Consider the following 21,894-nt stretch of genomic DNA (forward strand, 5'->3'; position numbering starts at 1 on the left):
TCCCGGTCAGCCTGGCAGCACATGACAGTACCAAAAAGAGCCATTCCATCCCTATGTTAGTCCTGGAGACGTGGTTAAACGCAATTTTGGAGTCATTGTCTTGCAATAAGCCTCCCAACAGGAGTTTTTGGAAGGAATCCTCATCTATTGTAAAACAAGATCTGAAAGGCCGAGTTCACGAATGAGTAAAACAGAGGCATCTGAGCACCATGTTTAGTGGTGAACGCAGTGGTGCTGGGTTAACCAGCTGGACTCAATCTTAGAAGCCTTTTCCAACCTAAATGATTCTACAACAGACTTCAAGATCATCGAATTTGGTTTTTAGGATTTTACATGATTCCATATACACATATACCTACAAATGCACACATGTATGGTTTTAAATGCACAGCATTCAAAACTTCTTAGCTTAATTTTATTTCCTTGCTTTGTGCTAGTATTGTTCAGCCTCGAAACAGCAGCTCAGACTGTACAAGTCTCACATCCAGGAACTGTGCCCAAGGTGGGGTCCAAAATATAGACAATGCTCAGAAGACCAAAGACCTCCTCCACTGAGGAGTTTTGTCCCAAAACTCCAACATCCAGAGAGTCTACCAAGGCAGCTGATAATTACAAGACATAACTTCAAGCAAAGTTTTCTTAGTTCTCAAGTGTAAGCATGTATTTTGCAAAAACAGCACCTTTGAAGGGGAAGGCAACAGCACATTTGCATGCGTCAGAGAACCAACACTCCCTCTCAGAAAAAGCCTGGGATACTTCCATGTGCAAAAATTTCTGCTCCCCTGAAGCATGGGAGAGCCTGAATTTCAGGTGCACAGCATGAGCCAGGTGCTACCCCCTGATACATATTCATACCCATCTCAAACATCAGTGGGAGCCTCATTTATATGTGCATGCACAAACCCCTATCATTTACACAGGTAAACTGAAAGCAAATGTAAGTCAAGTGCAAGTGATGAATCTGCTCCATTCACAGATGTCTTAAAAAGGCTAATGAATACACTAACACTAGCTAGATAAATTCCTGTTCATCATTGCATGATGGTTTGCATGTTCAAAAATTTAGACTGATATTCAAACTGCTAACATAGGGAACTATATGCATCAAACCTTTAATGTTCTTTGATTGTCCAGCTTCATCCCCTGAAGAAACAAATAATCACTTCAGAGTCCAACCATGCTCCTCTGCATTAATTAGTAGAAGATGAAAACCAGAGAGAAATTTTGTCAGCATAAAAAAATTGTTCTTTTCCTACACATATTTGCAAAAAACTACAGTGTGATATCTACAGTTTTGCCTGGTTAGTACAAACTTGTGTTTCTCTCTAATGCTGGGGAACTAGGCAGGTGCCAGCTCCAGAAACAAATTTTGAACAGGACTCATTCCCAACTTAGAAGTTCAAGATTGAAGGAAATTTATGTTTTGTGAAGATTTTAACACTTATACAGGTGGACTGCTACAGTTTCAGAAAGTTCATTTCTGCCCCAGTTCTGTTCTTTCTACAGTACTCTGGCTTTATTTTGGGGCAGGTTGTTTCTCCTACAAAGAATTCAGGGAAAACAATGCTCCAAATAAGACAACCCTGAAATAGCAGTGGGTTTGAACTTCTTGAAAATTGCTCAACCAGTTTTTACTCATCCAGCTTAAAACTGTATCATTGTAGAAACTTTGAAAGCCATATTTGGCAATGTTCTTCAAGAGCAGTTAAGACACAGGATTATTGTTATTTAGCTGGAGTGGAACGTTCTGTATGTATAAAACTTGTGTATATTGCAATGAGTAACTCAAGTGTGGCTGAAGAGTTTACAAGCACAAAAATCAACAAGTACAGCATTCAGCTCTTAAATACCATGAAAAAAAAAACACACCCAAAAAAAAAAAAACAAACCAAAAAACCAAAACAAAAAACCCAACAAACCTCCTATGAGTAATTTAGAACCCAACTGCATCTTCTTTATCTCCTCCAAAGATTGGGAAGATTGCAAAGCCATGTCTAAGAACCATGAGCTGCAGGCTCATCTACAGCATTCAAGGCCACAACCTCATTTAAAGCCTTGAAGTCATGTATTTTTTTTTAAATGATGCCTACTAGCAACCTTGGCTCTGTTTACAGAGCTGCAACTGCAAAAATCCACTTAGCTCATTGCCCAAATTGTGATCCAGCTTTAACAAGCAGGGTTTTTACTTGGGGCAGATCTGCCTCAAGCAGCCCATGGAGGTGAGTGCTGGGCACGGCTGCCAGGATGCAGCTGGGAGCTCCTGTTTCACTACTGCAAACAGCACGGGCACAGCACACAAAAAGAAAGAAAGCTAAAATCACCAGTTGCACTGGAGGTAAAGGGTGCTGTGCATACTGCAGCCTGACCTCTCTGCACTGGCTGGGCTGCCAGCATTTCTGAGAACCCCTTATCTGTGAGTGGGGCTGTCAGAGCCCCCCACTGCAGTGGTGGGGGTCCACACTCCTCTCCCAGCACAGCAGCCTCCCCTCCTGCAGGCACAGGCACAGATAGGCTCTGCAGCAGCCTGTGATTCACACCCCAGGAATGTTTGGTAGATATCCCCACCGAGCCCGCTGACTGTGGCTGCTGCTCTCATTCCCAGCAATCTGAAGATTCATGTTTCTCTCGTGAAATCAGCGATGACACACTGAAGCGCAGGTCAGGGCAGGGGCCAGGTTCATGATGAACATCTCCAGGTATTTCACAGAATAGCTATACCCACACTCTTCACATGCAGACATTCTGTAGCCATTTGCAAGTTGGTCGTAAGTGCATCACAGAAATGTCCATTAATTTCTGCAAATACTTACACCATGCCACTAACAATAAATCTTTAATCTCAAGAGGCAGAAAGTACTTTCAACACTGTGGAGGGTGTTGATTAGCTTCCTCCCTGGCAACATTGTAAAGCATTACACAGCCTATATATTTTATGTACCAACCCATTTCCATGAGTCTTCTCGCAAAATAAGTATTAACCACTTTGCTTAGGAAGTTAACAGAACAAAGCCTTGGCTTTGCAATGCCACCATTTGAGAGAAGACTTGGTTTTCACATTTCACATGGGTCTTAAAACCGCTTTTTTGTGTTGCAAACACTTCCTCAAACTTACCAACATGGAAATTTGGACCTGGGGCTGTATGTGGTATGGTGAGGGGCATGTGGAATATTTCCTATAATTTGTTAATCATCAGACACTTTCTCATTCCTTCCCTTTCCTGTCTGTTTTCATCACAAAGATGCTCCATGACATATGTTCAAGGACTTTTCCAAAGAACAAAAAGGGAGGAAGGAAGGACAGGTCAAAAAGGGAAATGAAGGGAAAAAGGAGAGGAGAAAAACAGAGCCTGCCAGGAACACAGTGCAAATAGCTGCAATGACACTCCCTTACTAAATAAAACTGTAATAAGGACCCTTATGATCTTAAAAAAACATGAACAATCATTGACAGCTTATGAAAAGTGAATAAAACCAGAGGACTCTCTATGTACTGAAGGGAACTTGGTGCTCTTCTCACTCAAGGTTTTGACAAGCTTCAGTCAATGATGCAAACCAGAAGAAAAAGACTTTCAACACTGCCTATCTACTGAGTCCATGAAAGAACACTTCAGTAACAGTTTTAATTAAAAAGCCCTCCACATTTTGGTGTCTAGTTATACCCCAGTATGCCCCTCCTCTCTGTTCTACCTCTATACAGTGAAGTAGCTTCTTAAAAGTTACCCTTCTTGGGGCAACATTTAGCCATCACTTGGCAGTAAATGAATGAATTGCTCTTGGGACAAAGCTAGTAGAAATATTCTGTGATAGCCAGATGAAACAACTGGCAGGAGTATTTGGTACAGTTTTGTCAGCAAGATTTACATCAGCAAGATTTAGAGTGCTCAGCAGTGCGCTCTATGAAAATATGTACTGCATGCTCTGTGAAAAGATCATTTCCTGTCCTCTCCACAACCAAGCAGACCATCTCCCTCAGCAACTACCACAGAGCAATTACCCACATTCGGCTTGTGGAAATGCACTACCAGGAAAGGACTTCAATCCGTAAATAGAGTAGGATTGTCTTTTGCTGTTGTACAGCAACTGGAGCCAATGCCAGGTGACAGAGACACATCCCCAGACCTCCAAGCAGCACCTTCAGAGAGCAGCTTAGGAACTGCTGCTGAAACACATTTGGTCCTGGTCTCTTACAGCATACACAAAGCTGAGGAGCCTGCTGAATATGTTACAGTTTGGGCCTTGCAAACCCCTGTTTAATAAAGCAAGTTGTTCTTGAGAGAGTGTAATGAATGCAGCCTACTTCTGAAAATGTTTGCATCTTATACCTATTTGGGGATGAGGTATAAAAAGGACAGAAAGTCTGAGACAGACTGGAAAACAGGATGCTTTAAGCCTCACTCTTATATATTGTGAGTTTCCACACAACTTTCAGAAGAAAAACACCTTAAAATTTGTTGAAAACAGCCAATAACCAGTTTCAGCACATTAAATGAAGGGTAATTGAACGGACACACTGTATGCGATGGTAGAAACCTTGCTTCTGCAGGAAAACATGATTAAACATTCCCAAGCTATGAAATCCAAAACAGAATTCCATTTACCTTAGTGTTCATACAAGACTTTCCACGTTTATACTCTTTGTGACTTGCTCTCTTATCAAGCTTGTTCCACAAAGCTTTGGCTTTCCATGTGGTCACTCTCGATTTCAGTTTGGTGTAGAAGTTTCTATTGTCCGAAGGATCTAATTCAAGTTGGCGAGTGAGAATATTGAAGGCCTGAATGGTGCCTTTGCATGTTGATGCCTGTACAAAGTTTTCAAATATCCGGCCAGCTTGATTGTATTTTTCATCATCATTCTCCCCCATGTTCTGAGAGCAGAGCTCAAGAACGATTAAACTGCAGCTCTTGTGCTGGGTACAGGTGATCAACAATAGCAAGTACTTCCACACATGTTATTCCTAGAAAAGACAAACACAGGTCATTTTAAAGCAGGTTCTGCATGATAAAATTAAATCCACAAACTGCACATACAATATGAACATAAAACCCCAGCATACTAGACAAGCAGGCACAAAAGTTAGTAGTGATACCCAAGTGTTACAAACAAACATAATATATTCATCATGACCTGTACTCACAAAGACTGTTATAAAACCCCTGCTAACTCAAGCCTACTGCTACAAGAAGAACCAGCTTCAATGAGAGCTTGAGGATTTAAATTTTTTTGTTTGGTTGGTTGGGGGTTTTTTTCAGTCCTAGATAACTGATGTACAGACCCCAAAAGTCCTGATTTTTCCCAAGCAGAATTTATGTAACAGCAAGTGTTACAAAAACAGCATTTTGATTTTAAGAATTTATGGAAACCTGCAGCCAAAAGTCAACACAGTTTGATGGATTCTTTTTTTTTTTTTTTGCTCTTGCATAAGTTAGGTGCAGCTTACCCAGAGCAATTTAGAAGGCACAACCACTTGCCACAAGCAAATGCACAAAACAGGCTAAGCAGAAACATCATCACAAGTTACATCAGAACTAAAGGAACCAGAAAACAAGTAATCACAGAGAGCCCCCCTTTTCCTAACATTCTTGCCAAAATGAGAAAGGGTTTGGTGCTCAAGCACATAGAAAGGAATTTTATCTCCACGTCTCCACATGTTCAATGCTGAAGTTATGTGTTTGGAGTCTTACCTTGTCATGTGCTGAATGTATAAGTAATGATGTTTGGCCTGCTAAGCCCACTGGCTTTTCCTAGTAACATGATTACTGTCAAACTGTGCCTGATATTCCAGATAAATACCATATTACATTCTGCAAGAGCATTGCTATTCTAAATTAACACAAGTTTCAAAGAACTAAAATACTTTCATTGCGGCACTCCCTTATCCTTCTTTAACCTTGTTCTTCATCTCTAATGGGGAGCATCTTAGAGTCAGCCAAGGTCCACAGAAAGTATCCAAGTGGCTTTCACATTTTCCAAGAATATTGTTACAGGTTATGTATAAACTTGTCCTCAGAAGAAGGTTTACCTGGACTCAAGTTCAGAAATTTAAGTAATGTATTCTTTTTCTTGCTATTAAAGAATTATCTGCCAGTCCAACAAACCAAAAACTAAATCAATGCTTGCCTAACTCCCCACATAATTAGTTATTTTACTTGGAACATCATCTGTTGGCTGATAGTTTCAGAATAAATTGTTAGAAAGGCCTTTGAAGTCATGCTTCTCAGTTTAACACTGTTCACAAACTATTCATTCTCTGCTTGCATTTCCTTCAAAGAAGAAAAAAGAAAACTTAACCAGCGTATTTAAGTAAAGAAGAGACCCACCATGTCTATCTTACCATTCTCTAATACAGAAAAATATTATGCAACTTATTAAAGAGATCCCATAGGGAGATATAAGGAAACACTTGGAATACTCTCATTCCCTGTCTGTGCTCAAAATAAATAACCTTTGTATGCACATCATCAGTCTGCTGTGGGTTTGTGGGTAAAATGAATTGGCAATGTTGATAGTTTGTACATTTTCTAAAACCAAGTATCATGATTAAACGTTTGATGCCAAGAACAAGTCAGGAAATTTTTGTTTTCCCCTCTGAATACTTCATTTATAGTATGTTTCATGCCCTCTTCTACAGAGCTTTGTGAGGTAAAAGCACAAACGTTTTACATGCCCCGCCTTTGAGAAGATCTAATTTTTCAAGCAGCTGAGTGCCATGAACTCCCAGTGCCTCAGAAGGAGCTCAGGACATGGTGGAGTTTCCCAGGTTGGAGCCCTGGATGCTGAATGAGCAAAGCCCCCAGAGCTGTGGGCCAGCAGGAGCAGCCTGCCTCTGCCAGCCCGGGCCAGGTGCGAGGGAGGCCCGGCATTCCCCTCACCGGGGCTGGCTTTGGGAATGCAGAGCTACGCAACGGGTTTGGGTCAGTCCAAAAAGGATCAACAGATCCAAAAGTTCCACGGGAAAGGCAGGGAACAACCGTGCAACACAGCGCAAGGTGCTGCAGTGAGGCTTGAACAGCTCAGTGTGCATGCGCCTCGGGATTTGAGGCCCACTAAAAACAAATACTTAAAATCAAGGCTAAACACTTACTTTACCCAACCAAAACTGAGATATTTCTCTAACAGAGAAGTGAAAGTATTCATTTTCCTTTTCTCTCAAAACAATTACGAGCGGCTTCTCGTAATTATTTTGAGAGAAAAGGAAGGCGAATGCTGTGAAACAGTGAGACATGCCACTGAGGGAGGGAGCGGCAGCCAGACACGCTCTCCTCTGTCACCAGAAACTCCCATTGTGCTGCCTCCCTCACACCTACCAGAGACTTTGCTGACACCACAGCTATGAAACAGTGCTTCCTCTCCACTGTTTAATTAGCTCACCCCAAGATGGTTGCATTCATAACACACAAATATCTCTGAACGTTAACTCTTGGCATAACTGGTAAGCGAGTGTGATCACAAGCTCTTAGCTCAGTGCCTTTTTCTGCTCACAGAGACGGGTTTTATGGCCTCAGCTGCTGCCGTCCAGCAGGGAAGTGGGGGAAGAGCAGAGCCAAGAGAGGAGAGCAGTATCTGAACCAACCCAAGAAGAAAAGCAAGCTTGAGGCAGTGCTGATAACAGCAGGGACAAGGCAGGACCTGCAGGCAACAGGAAGGGACAAAAACATTTTTAGCACGGAGTGGAAGGAGGTGCTGCACACACACAAGCCTGGCCTAGCCTTCCTCTGCCTTTCCACTGGGGAGGATAGGCAGGATACCTTCTCCAGCCATAAAACCTCCCTTGTTCAACACCACAAAGCCGAGACTGAAACTAATTTTTCTGGGCACAAAATCTTCTCCTCAGGAACTTCCAACACATTCCCTTCTTGCCCATACTGAAAAACTGAGGAGTGGCATCTCAGTAGACATTTGCTCACTAGTGAAGCATTTCTCCTTGCTGTGTCAGAGGTCATATTCTCAAAAAAAGTAACATTTTGTGGTCAAAAAAGCAGGATGAGACAGGAGACTCTGGTTACTAAGGTTTCTGGATTGCTGGAAACACCACTTATTTTCTCCTTTTTTTTTTTTTTGGCATGTACACTGTGCTGACAGATGACAGAGCTGAAGATGGTGCTCTTAAGCATATATATAAGTATATACAGCTGACGGAAAAGTATGCATTTCTTTCTGAGGAGTCACTGATATTTCACTGCACTATTGTATATAACTCACTAGAAGCAATACAATAAGGATAAGAAGTTCAACAGGGTCATTCTTGCCTATGATTAAAGCTTCCTGTTCTGTAACTGTTTCAAAGACTTAAGAAGCAATGCATTAACTGCTTACCTATAGGAGAAAAATTAACAGTGTTTGGCAAAGCACTTGAGTTCTTAGAGTATTATAATTTATCCTTTTACATCCTTCATCATATAGATCATTCTAGGGATGAAATACAGAGCCAAAAGTCTCATCAAGGTGAGTATTGATGTTGAAACTGCAAACCATGCTTTTTAAAGTGACTTTTAAACTTCCTCTAGTAGCACAATCCAAAAATAAAATGCGTTTTATTTTAAACTTCACTGAAGTGGTACAGAGCTAAATAAAAATTTGGGTCAGTGAAAGGAAAAGAACAAGAGAGCAGGAAATAGGCTGGACAAACAGTTCTTTTAAGTCAGAACTGAAGCATTTGTGGGTTAGACACAAGAATTGCCATTTTAGGTCCCCTGCATGATGTATTAAGCACACACAAGATCTTGGCCTTCCGCACAGCTTCCCATGGCATTGCAGGAGTCTCTGGAGGACACTGGGAAGTAGAAGAGTTCCATTTCAATGGTCCCTCCACTGTCAGAAGTTATCCCTGCCTCCTTTTTGCCTCCAGCCAGGGCCAACAGGAACGTCAGATAAGGAAAGCTGAGAAGTGCTGCTCATGCCTGGTGGCTGCCCATGAAGAAAGTGAAGATCTTGTTACAACTAAAAGGAAAGCCGTGCAAGGGAGGCAGAGAGAAAGCAAAAGTTAAAGCAAGGGCACATGCACAGATTATCCATAGGAAAGTTAATGTCTCCAGTCTTGGCTGATATTTCCTGTCAGCAAAACAAGCTCTGCTACTGCAGTCTTGAGAATACTGAAAAAAGCAGCTCCACTGTCCGAGCAATTCCACTAAGTATCTCTAGTCAGATGGATGTATGGAGCTGGTTCACATCTGCACATGGACTCTCTCAACAGCAAGCTGAGCAAGCAGTTAAGTTGACATATATGAGTCATTACAGGAAAATAACATAACTTTTTGACAGCAGCACCATACAAATTGCTTGTCAGCAAGGTCTCAAGGTACTACCCACAAAAATTAAAACCCTCTTTTGGCTTATGTGTCCCACTGGAATGAGAACAACCCTAATTTAATTCAAAATTGAAGCACTTAAGTTCTTCCTTAGTCCCTTAATGCGCTGCTTTTAATACTTGAGAACATGTTCCTTGGGGAGATCGGAAAAGGATTCAATTCCTAGCATTCAATACCACTAATCCTGATTCCACTTTCAATACAACCCTAATTCTGCCATGTTTACCAAGAATAAATTATTTTATTAAGACTCCAGTTTGGCACACAGGATACAATACATTTATTGTTGGCTTAAGGTTAGAAACAAGAACAGAAAAAAAAGACTGCGGCAATCATAGCAGTCATCTATTCTGGCCCTTCCTCATCATCAGTTACAAGTACAATATTTCTGCCCTGATTGAACTAAGATATCAATACCATCAAAAAAGTGAAGTTTGCAAGTGAAACTGGCCGTGCTACAGGACTTCTTGAGTTTTTCAGCTTAGTTTCTACTGTGATGCACTTTGTTTTTGTGGAGACCATTTTAAATGTAAACATTTCTATCTGGAGGAAACACAGCTTTTTGGTGGTTTGGTTTCTTTGCATGTTGTCCTAAAAATGACATAAAAGGAAAAAAGAATTCTGTGTAATTCTGGTACAAGTGAAGCTCTCATTTGCTTTGCTTATAAAACTAGTTAAAAGCATGTTGGCCTGAAATACTAGTCTTGTGCTGGCAACAAACAGACAACCCATTCCTTAAGATGCACAATCCTACGAGAAACATCAGTGAAGGGAAGCTGCCTCTGAACAAAGCCTCACAAACCATCTCTGTAAACAGCCAGATTACTCTTCTGTATTTTTATAAAAAGCCGACTTGCACAGAACTCCTGCAAAATAACTTTTCGGGCCAAGTATGGAATTCAAAACAACTCCTGCTGAGACACTGTGTGCCTGTGAACTTACAAGGTTACCATACACACTATCAGCTTGTTTTGCAGTTGTTATACGAGACATTTCAAACACAGGCCTTCCAACAAGTGCTGCTGTGCCCGTTTAACCTGCTGCAGCTGGAAGCACCCACGATAAAATACAGCTGGAAACATGCGCACAAGAACACTCAGGCTTGGCACTGGGTATTTTAGATACGTTCACAGGAAGCGTAAAATAAAAAGAGCTATCTCTAGGGTTTTATCTGCCACACAGACTGAGTCACATTCCACACATTTTAAAGCTGGAAGCTTTAAAATAGTCGGGTTTGTTTCTTGATGTTACAGATCCGAGCTTTGCTGTGGGAATGCACTAAGACACAGACAAGTAAAATGAAATCAGCCCCGTAAGGCAGCAGCTTGCACGTGTCTCCATTCACAGAAACACAAGGTGCTGGCAGGGGTAAAGCGTGGGAGGCTGCCCTGGGGCCACATGTGCCACCCCAGGGATGGGGGCTCAGACCTCCCCTGGGCCCAAGGACACAGCACTTGCCAGCTTTCAGATAAATCCCAACAGAGAACTGGCAGCCACAGGGCTCACACCGTTCTGCTGCCTGCACAAGAAGTACTGCCCTGTGAGCATCACTAAAACCCTCAGATGCTCATTTTGCAAAGCAAAGGCACAGGTTTTTCAAATGAATGACAGTACATCATTTTGTATGCAGCTTATACTCAAACTACTCATCTACTTATTAGTAATAGTATAATTTCTGAAGAATGAGTTCTAGAAAAAAGACATTTTCTTTTTATTTTTTATTTTAAAGCAATGTTGTTGTAGCTACACCAGTGGAAATTATAACGCTAGACCTTCAAGCCCAGTGGTTTTAAGGAGAAATGTCTCTAGCTCAATTCTTATTCTGTGCAGGTGACAATAAGTACTTAAAAATTATTTTTTACAGGCCTGCTAAAAGCTCTGCTGCAAAGTCCCAAGTTTCCATATAGTCTACATCTTCAAAGGTAACTGTAGATGATTGTACCACAGTCATTTGGGGTTAATGCTATGCATAAACAAGATATTAAAACCTGACTCTTGTTTAGACTGGTTACGAAGAAGAACATTTTTCAGCTCTGTTGCAGTAGATGAGAAACACAATATAAACAACAGTAGAAAGTTTATGCTGATGTTTTCCTAAGTCAGGATCACAAGAACAAAGGAAGACAGTATACCAGAAGGGTAACATCAGCCTACAAGAAAGCTTACCTCCTAAGAAAAAGCACCTCTTATTTAAGCTACAAAGGTGTTATGGATGTAGTCTCAGTGAAAACAATTTAAAGGACAATCTTTAAGCTCTTTGAAACTCCAGTCTTTCTTTTCCTATAGTGACACTTGTAATTTCAAGCTCACAAGCTGGAACAGCATAGATAGTAATCACAGAAGAGGCAGTGCTGGTTGTCCTTTGATCAGCACAAGATTTTCTACTTTCAATAGGATGCTTGGAACACTGAGCCAGACTAACTTGGAGAGCAAGTAATACCCTATTTTCCATTCCCAAAATCACAGCAGCAGGGAGATGGCAGGGCCAGACACACTGAGCAGGGTGGGATGACATGAGAGGATGATGGAGAGGGAACTCTGGCACCACTCCTGCCCAGCTGCCAGTGGGAACTTCAACATCCCACTTCTCTCACAGCCCTGTGTCCTCCTCTCTGTTCCTCATCCTCTGGTCACAGGCAAAACTTTGATGGCACAACTGTGACCATGATGAAGACAAATAAAAGCAGACCCTGTAGCTGACAGAGCCCTGTCAGCAAAATGCCTGGTATATATGAAGTTATACCAACAAAACTGAGCCACATTCAGCAGGGGGTCCTTTACTACAGCTTTCCCTTTGTATGCATGGGGACAATTACGGAGGAAAATACACCATAAAAGAAAACAAACACATGAAGCAGTAAAAAGCAGACTCTCTTAGTCAGCATCACAGAAATGATGCTGGTTTATGGCACATTATAGGAATAATGCAGACGGATGGGGCAGCAATATAGGCCATGAACTGACACAGCACGTGGGACTGCCTGTGCCTCTGGCCGTGCCCAGGAGAGGCCACCTCATTTCTAGTGGACCCCAGCAGGGAGCAAGGGACAAAGAGTACCACCAGTCTGGAATCCTTGAAGCCACCTGATGCCCATATACAGCCTGTCTGTCCCCCCACTGATCTCCCCAGAAAGCAAAAAAGAGCAGCAATGCTGCTTCTGAGAGCTGCCCAAAATATCCGCTGGAGACACCAGAAAGTGCCCTCAGAGAACACTGGATGCCAAAGCAAGGCAGTCTTTTGTTTCTCCTCAGGATTTCTGTGAGAAAGGAAATTAATATTTGTTCAGGGTTTTTTGAAGCAAAACTATGAAATTATGGCTGTGTCGAAGCAAACACTCCAGGTTATGTCTTGGGGAAGAAAAAGAACAGCACCATCATTAGTTTTCATAGATTTGTGCCAAAAGCTCTCAGGAGTTTGTTTCAGATCATCTTTCCAAGCATGGATCTGTAGATCTCTGCTCTCCAGTATGTGTCCCTCTGGTTACTGAGGCTGTGGCAATTACCCAAGAGGAATAAACAGCTGGCACTGGGGCTGCAAGACCCTGAGGGCTCCAGTCCACAATAATTCATTTGGCAGAGCTGCCCTCATCTGTAGACATCAGACTTCCAGATCAGTAGCGAGGATTAATCCATTGAAAACACAGACAGGATTGCTTTGCCAATGATCAAAGAAATGAAATATTCTGGGCAGTATTTCATAGGCATACACACACATTTTTAGGAATCAACACATTCCATTGCTGTAATTTTATTTTTTTATTCCAACTTAAGGTAGGCACACAGTTCTTCCTGTGTTTTACTGGGGCATTAATGTTATCAGGTCACACTAAAATCCAAGGAAACCATAAAGTTAAAGAATCAAAGACACTCAAAAGCAGTTTTGAGTTGTAAATGATAGGTTCCTTGGGTGCAGCAATGCCAATTCACCACCAAAAAACAACCATTGAATGGCAGTGGAGAACTGAGGAGCTGCACCCAGACAAGTCAGCCAGAGGGTGACGGGAAACCAGAAGATTAGGTTAAACACCAAACTCTGCTCCAAGGAGCATTTACATAAAAAGACAAAAACAGAAAGAAAGCTACTCTGTTAGTTTTGTATCTGTCTTATGTTTTTTGTCCTTGTAAATTGGACCCACAGTTACCAGAAGAGATTGGAAAAGACATAGTTTCTGAAAGTAGAAACAGTATTTTTGGAAGAAAATGTGCAGGACAATTTCTACCCTCCCTCTGCCCAGACTTCCCAAAAAATGAAGAAAAACAAAGTATAAAAAAAAAACCCAAATGAAGATGCCAAGAGAGTTACAAAAACATAATCTATTTCTGCTGCAGAAAAATCTTCACAGTCAAGCTACAGAATATATCCTGAAATATTAGTTTTGGGACATCCACCAGAAAAAGGAAAAAAAAAAAAAAAAGACCCATGGGAGTAATAGAGCAATATGCTAGGAAGTAGTCCCATCAAGAAATTAAAAAAAAAAACCTCTGAAGGCAGAACATCATTAACCAACAACAAGAGGGATGACAAATGCATCACTGTTTTCACAAGACAAGCTGAGATATAGTCAGGATTAAATTATGATTCATCTTCTCCAGCACAGCAAAGTTTACTAGAAACTATGAAATACCAAAAAAAACACTTCTTAATCTTCATCACACAGCCTAAGGTTTTTCTCTATGTAAGTCCTATCAACAGTATTGAAGGTCAGAGCTGGTTGCACCTTCTCTGTTGAAGTTTTTATGCAATAATGGCCATTTCCTTCCAGTCATCTCCCAAACTGAATGACCTGTGCTGTAATATGTAGATGTTATCATCATGCTCTTCATTAGTCATCCATTCATTTGGAAAACTTACTTTATCACGTACCTGTATTTCACTGCATGTAAGTGAACAGACATTGCAGGAATGCAAGCACTTTTAAAGTGCCAAGGCAAAGGACAATGTGGATTTTCTAAAAGGTTACTTTTCTCACTGTCATCTAGTCCTAACATTCATTTTACTGTAAGAAGAGTCAAAATCTCTCAGTGAAAGCATGCATGTGTGGCCAGCACCAACACACATGCCTGAAAGGCAACGTGAACAGGGCATCTAAAGAGTTGAGCCTGTGTAAGTGCAAAAACATCACAGGTATGTTACACAGACCCAGGAGGTTTTCAGGCAGCGCTGCCGCTTCATTCCCATATATTGACATGAGGTTACGTGGAGCAGCCACTGCTGATGGGGCACCCTGAAATGCTGCCATGTGTGACTGCACGGTGCTTACTTGAGCGTGGTGTTTTCAGGGTAGAGGAGATAAGAGGCATCACATTTCTTCCTACAGCTACAGGAAGACAGAGCTAAAGCTGCTTTGGTGCCCCAGCTCTCAAACAGCCTGTAATTTTCAGAAAGGGAAGGGATTAACTGGTTCGGGGTTCACAGAGTGCCCAGTACCCAAGGTGCTGATTAGAACTGGCTTTGTAAGAGAAAGCAACAATTTAGGAAGGCAAGTGGTTTGCAGAAATCATCTTGGGTCAAGTTGGTTTTGCTTTAGCTGAGCCCACATCGCTGATCCCCTGGGCATCACGTTCCTCCCTCACTGTGCCTGCTCTGCCAAGAGCAGGGACTGGGGGATGAGGACGGTCAGAACATTGGAAGTTTTTATCCAACTGCAGATCAGGAAACCCAGAATCCGTTCATCCAATGTACCTACACAAAGCAGACCAACTGAAGACACTGAAGATGTGTTTCATTATTATAGTTCCTTAATATATAGTTCAAAGAGCTTTAGTATTCCCCAATTTATAGAGACCAAGAAGGAGAACAGAGAACTGACCTTCAGAAAAAGGATGGAGAGAAAAATGTGTGAATCTAAACTATTCCCAAAATAAATACTGTTCAGTGCTCCACTTCACAATTACAATTTTTTTTAAAAAACCATTTTGTTACTGAGCCCAAGACCTTATGTTGGCTTGGACTTCATTCTCTAGCTATATTAGTACAGATTTCTCCCTCTCTTCTGCATGCAGGTAAACAGTATTGCTTTTATTTCACTGAAATGTGTAACCAGATCTTTATCTATGCTACAGTTATCAAGGTTTAGTTTACTAGGAATAAAGAGTTGGCTAATGCTTTAATACTGTATTACCAGTGTGATTAAACACCAACACAACCAGTGCCCCAAAAGCCATATGCACAGAACAGGCTTTGTTGCAGCATCTTTCAAAAGTAGGACATCCTTGGAGCTTACTACATGGGCTCTGAGGTCACAAACCCATGAAAATAGCAGAGAAACTCAGCTTTTCTACCCCGACAGGAATTTTTTAATATATTTTAGCCCCCCCCCCCACCACCACAACAATTGCTTGGAACTGCTACTTGGATTACCAAAGAGAAAAAGCCAGTGATACACTGCATTAAAAAAGTTTGGGACACCTGGTTGGCACACCAGGTCCAAAAGGATACATTTTACATGCTATGAGCTCACCCGCATCAAGGGGAAAAAAATTTGAATCAACAGAAAATCTAAATCTCAGGTGAAGATGAAAGGCTGTTTATATCAGCTCTGGAAACAAAAATTTCAAGAAACAGTGCTTTATTTCGTGTGCAAGTTATATCACAGCCAGATATGACTTAAAAGAAAACTCACATCAGTAACTGAAGTAAAAAAAATAAAGAAAAAGCTCACATGCCAGGCCAGGTATTTCCATAATGCATTTCTAAATCAGAAAACCTTATGAAAGGAAGTCTGGAAGTGATTGCCACAGTCACTGAGTCAGTCCATTTCCTTAAGGTACAACATGAGAGGTTTTACCCCTGCCCTCATTCCTGCCGGTGCAGAGCACTGTGAAGCACATTAAGTTCAAATCCTCCAGCACCTCCTGTGTGCAGCACAGACTATCCCAGCACAGGCTGGAACATCCCTGTCCCCTTGGTGCTGCCCCTGGTGCAGCTGGGCAGGACTCTCAGCCCTGGTGTTCTACCCAAGCCAGACTGAGCACCACTTCTTCACTAATGCTTATCAACTTCAGGCGATTCCTTCCAAAATGGGCACATGAGACAGACCAGTCTGTGCCTGGGGGAAATGGGCTCCTCTCTGAGCAGATTAACCTGCTACCTCAAACTGCCCGTTTAAAACCACACACACACACAGATCCAGGGAATGTTACAGTGATTTGGCTTGGGAGCACATATTCCAGCGCTCCTGCGGCCACTAACGATGTGGAGCCTTCCACAGGAGAAACTTTTGCTGTATTTCATTTGATGGTTTATCTGTCCTCCATGATCAGAATTCTGCCTCCCTCCACCACACACAGCAGGGGCTCTTCCACCTCTGCCCTTCCCTGACCACCAGTCCTGCCAGAGAACACAACCAGTGACCTTCCCGGGGGAGCAATACAAGGTAACACAGAAAAACCTCAAAAGCCCTGGTGATGAAGGGTTTGCTTACCAGATGCCTAATGCATAAGTCAACAACATCCAGAAAAGTTTATTCCTAGCTTTCTGTGATTGACAGGACAAGCTAATAGTGCTAGAATCCTGTTTTCTTCACTGGACAAAAGATGCCATAGGTTTGCATAAAAGAAGACTAAAAAAATTGCGAAGAGGTAGAGGTTACAGATGTTGAGCTGGCTGCTACAACTCTCCTCATGCTGCCCATGAATATATAAACAGAGTCTAAGGGAGACTGCTAGGAAAAAAGTGCAGAAGGCAGCACTTCACTGGATTCCTAATATCCAGCATATCAACTAATTATGAATCAACTTTTGCAGAGCCCATTTCCCCAAGGCATCTTGGCAGGCAGGGTATGGCAACATATGCGAACAGTTCACCTCGGTATTTTCAGGTCAGTGCAGCAGCAGGCAGAGAGCACCCTTGCTTTCCAAAAACAGAAGTTGGCAGCTTTGCACAGGCCCCTTCCAGCCCAAATTCTTGCTGCTGGGGCAGCTGCACTTCGGTGCTGGCTCCTTTACCTTTCCTGGCAGGGCCACTCCGGAGTCACCCCGTCTCGTCTGGCAGCTCTTAGGCAGAGCTCTGATCATCTCCAGCAGGTTAAAAGGTCAGCTGAGTAAATCTGCTTAAGGCAGAGCCCGGCAGGCAGGGCCAAGGATCACAACAAGGACGTCCAGCATTGCTGCTGCTAATGTGGCTTCACCACCGTGGCTCTGCAAAGCGCTGGAGCCGGAGAGGAAACACCCTGGGCACGGTGGGAAGAGTGCACCCAGCTCTGACAGACTGTGTGACGACGGCACAGGCACAGACACTTCTGGGGTTAAACACAATAAATACAATGTCCTTGCACTCCCAGGCAGAAACCCCAGATTTCAGCAACAGCTACCTACACAATCACCAGGTTGTTTTCTCCCCTTTCTTACCTATGCCCTATTTTTCTGAACCCTGCAAGGCCGCATTCACCAGTGCATCCCACAGCTCAAAGCTGACAATTTTACTGCTGGAAGTTTAGTTAACAGCGATAAGAACATAATCTAGAATACGGGCTTAGAGGAGAAAAGAAACAGGTAAAGGCAAAGAAACTGAATGAGCAATTAAAGTAGAATTTTGGTGGAAGAAAGAACCTTTGGCCCAAGTCTCGCTGCCACTGACACTTTCTGACAGAAGTTCACAACAGCCTTGTAAGTGACACTGCCCAAAACCTCCAAGTCACAGTATCTTTAGTGAAATTTTCCAACATGCTATACAAGCAAAAAGCTCAGCTGTCTCCACCTCTCCTGAGCATTGGCAAGGTTATCATTACAGTGTCACTGCTGTAAAACAAACCCAGTCATCTACAATTGCAGCACGGAGAGGATGGCACTGCTGGGACCAGGGGAGGGACTGCACCTGCCAGGGTGTGCCAAGCGAAACTTGCCATCAGCACTGCACATGACTAAGCACGTATTGGCTATGCCAATACCCAGGCACCCAGCTGAAAGAAAGGTCATTTCTCCTTACCTCCCCCCTCCCACGGAGCAGTGAACACGGGAAAGCCAGAGCATTGCAAATGAAGCTTGAGAAACCTTATGAATAAAAAAAAAAGCCCAACATATCACAAGATGCAAAACAACTCGTCACACAGGACAGTGACTACAAATACTCTTTTTAAGATTAAACTTTATCAAGTAAGAAATATCAGAAATGTGGATCCCGTTGCCAAAAACAGAAAGGAAATGCAGACACACTTAATGGAGACTCTCCATGTGAATACAGATCTGTTTGGCAATTAAACAATTCATGTAAATGTCACCTTTTTTTGCTTCATTCTAATTGTGAGAGGTAGTATTTATGTTGCCAATACTAGTTTCTAGTCATGAGGTCCAAAATAATCTATTAGCTTTCATTTTAAATTCCCCAGACCTGGCAGAAAAGAGACAAGGGCTCACTCCTCCGGATAATTCTTCCCAAAGAAATCAGAATCATCATTATAATCATAATAGAATCATCAGCCAAAAGGAAGAAAACACTGTTTGATTTCACCTCCTCCTCCAAAATTAAAAGAAACACTTATTTCAGCCCTGTGACTGGCAAAATATTCCAGCTAAATATTATACAACAGATAAAACCCAAAAGAAATGTGGAAAATTTGGAATCAAAACATGAGGTGCTTCTTAGTATGACAAAGGTGCATTTTTTTTTTCATTAGAGGAAACAGTCATTAAAAATAAACATACTGATGGCTTCCATGAACTCACCAGAAGCACTGATCACCTTACAATGCCTCTTGAAACCTACCAGTTTTCAAGTTGGGCAAAGTCATGAACTAAGTTGGCTTTGTAGAAGTCCCAGTAACTCTCTCTTGCCCACACTTTCAATCAATTTTGCATGTGGGTTGGCCTACTGGCTGCATAACAACTGATTAGGGAGAGAGGCAAGGAAAACCCTGCCATCCTTTGCTACTCCAGTAGAGCAAATAAAACTGAAAACTAGTGGTTCACATTCTTTGTTCACTAGGACTATTAACGCAAAAAAAAACCTGTGATACATCTGCATTGATATTTACCTCTAAATGAAATCTTGTGTGCAAATGTAAATCTGCTATAGTATGTATGTCATTCCTGCATATATGTTGGAAATTAATGAATTAAGAGAGACACTCAGATAATTACACAGCTGGTTTTCAGAAGCCAGTGGCTGTGGTTCTATTGGCTTGAGATTTCAAACGAGCCAAATCGCATCACAAACATGTATCCTATCAAGTTCTGGGTCAGAATCCACAAAACTGTACGACAAAAGGCAGAAGTTTCATAGTGACACTACTCTGCAGAACCACCTGAAGGATGCATACAGGTGCTGCCTTAGAAAAAGCTGAGCCAAGAAACTCTGTCAAACAGAGCACTAAGTTATTAATGTGTTTTACTGAGTGTCAGGCAGAACCTGGGACTAACCTCTGTAAGGGAAGAGTATTGTGAACAACACACTAAAATAGCTCACCTTGCCATATAGTTCCTTTTGGTCTCTATTAATGCCTGACAAACAAAATAATTGGGAGACATTTGATTCCATAACTGAGTTTCAAGATGCTCTACACACAAGTTACTAATACCATTAATCTTTAAGTCAGGTAGTAGCTGAACAAGTAGCTATAGACAGGTGTGGTGGTCTATATCTAAGTGCATAAATAGGGCCTTAAGATGTCAAGCTTCTCCAGTTGTCATGAAATAGCATCAGAAATTCTGCTGGAACCCTCTAAGTGCAGGCACTCAGCAATCCTGGAGCCCTCTGGGCAAACAATCATAACTCTTTCTTCAGTCAAAAAGAAAACAGAGAGAGAAAATAACACTGCCCTTGGCATTTCTGCATAGCTAAGTGTGAGATAAAAACCTCGTAGCCCTCCTTTCCCACATAAGTACACAGAGGTGAATGCTCCACTGTGACTTTTCATTCCCAGGTGGGAAGGAAATCCAGAGAGGAACCCTTCTGTCAGAGTGAGGGTCCAGCACCCAGCACTGCCAAGCTCCCGGCACCTGACACTGCTCCTGTGCCAGCACCTGCTGCACCACATCTCCCAAAGCCACATCTCCCCTGCAGGGCTGCCAGCCCCAGGACACCCTAACTCTGCCCTGAAGCACAAACCTGCCCTGCCTGAGGTCAGCATCCTCCTGAGCCCTCCTCCAGGGGAGAACTGATGCTCCTGGAGGAATAATGCTGTTCCCCTCTGCTCTGTTCTATCTTTAACCTGAAACTGATATGTGATGTAGTCATCAGAAATACTCCACAAGGGATACTGGATACTAAAGGCAGTCTTTTCCCCATGATCTGCACAAAGCTGACCTGGTGCACATTAACCTATTTTCCCATCTGCTTATCTAAGCATCCCAGCTACAAGTAAGATGTGGCTGAGCTGTGGCCGTGCCTCCCTGCAGCGTGCAGAGCAGCTCTCAGTAGGTGCTGGGGAGGGTTGCATTACCCACCACCCCTGTGCTGCAGCTCAGATACCTACTGCCAGATATATCCCAGGTACCCAGGACAAGGCCCAGCACACCAGAAATATTTGCACATTGTCTCCAATTCCCTCTGCCACACAGGGTTATTTATACACCGTGGCACACGGCTGCCACAGGGCAGCATCACACTGTACTGTGTGCCAGCAGTGCAGGCAACAGATTCCAACCAATCTCTGCTCCTCGACACTTTCACCAGGAAGCAGCTCACAAACAGAGTAACACCAGTTTTGTGCACTGAAAAATGTGTGCTATTCACTCCCAAAAAATAAAGTTAACCACCCTAACCCTTCTTCCCTCTCATACACAGCCCCCCCAACAGAACAGAAAGATGGTTTCTTTTGTCTGAGCAGATTCACTGTGATATATTTAGCTCTTTACACAAGCTTTACTCTTCCTAATACATTTTTGGGACACCTAATGTTGACTTGGTGCAATGGCAGAGTTTCCGAGAGTAAGTACAGTAAGAGGTATTTGATTACATCCACAAACTCAGTTTCTGAATGCACCAATAATTCATATTTATGGAGCTTGTGTCCAAGCCTTAACCATGTGCATGTTTCTGACATTCAGTCAAGCACATTAATGTTCTGAATGCAAATATTGTACACAGAGGTGTCAGCTGTTACTTTTAAAAATCCATCGATAGAAATGGGAGGAATCTACACTCTGCATTCACACTCTGAAATCTTAAAAATGGCTCCATACTTCAATATTCTTCTGTCCCTACAGCCATGTAATTACCGAAACAATTTTCTGAACTGACAGAAACAGTTGGCTGCATAGGTGGCAACCATAGGAATTTGTAGCACTCAGTGAAAGGGGAAAATCAAACACCAAGCAGGCCAGGACATCAGATCTGAATGAGAACTCGTTCACATGAATTATCCAAGCCCAAATATCACATTCCATCAAAGCTCTCTGAGTTCACCTAGGATGGAAATGAGACCTGGAGAAGTAAGCTCTTGTGTCAGCATGCTCACTCCTTTACTGCCTCTGAAAGGAGAAAAGCAATGGCAATTCAAGTGCACAAGCAGATCCTGTGTCTGACCCACAGCTGGGGTGAATGATGACATGGGGGTGATTAGCACTGACTGCATATTTACCACCATGAAGTCAAGCCCAACACAAGCCCATTTTTTCTTCTAATCAGCTCAGTTTGCTATTTTAAATTAT

At 42.4% G+C, this 21,894-nt stretch overlaps 1 protein-coding gene across 11 annotated transcripts in view; it reads right to left on the minus strand.

Moving 5' to 3' along the window:
* The window catches only part of MICAL2 (microtubule associated monooxygenase, calponin and LIM domain containing 2), a 117,958-nt gene that overhangs the window by 90,531 nt on the left and 5,533 nt on the right, over positions 1 to 21,894 (minus strand). For all 11 annotated transcript variants that reach the window (XM_064426178.1, XM_064426177.1, XM_064426175.1 and 8 more), the window contains exon 2: positions 4,599 to 4,955. In XM_064426178.1, coding sequence (XP_064282248.1) covers positions 4,599 to 4,862 — 264 coding nt within the window. In that variant the 5' untranslated portion in view covers positions 4,863 to 4,955. The remainder of the gene's footprint in view (positions 1 to 4,598; positions 4,956 to 21,894) is intronic.

The sequence above is a fragment of the Passer domesticus genome, chromosome 6 (assembly GCF_036417665.1).
Source record: "Passer domesticus isolate bPasDom1 chromosome 6, bPasDom1.hap1, whole genome shotgun sequence".
In the NCBI taxonomy this organism is placed as follows: Eukaryota; Metazoa; Chordata; class Aves; order Passeriformes; family Passeridae; genus Passer; species Passer domesticus.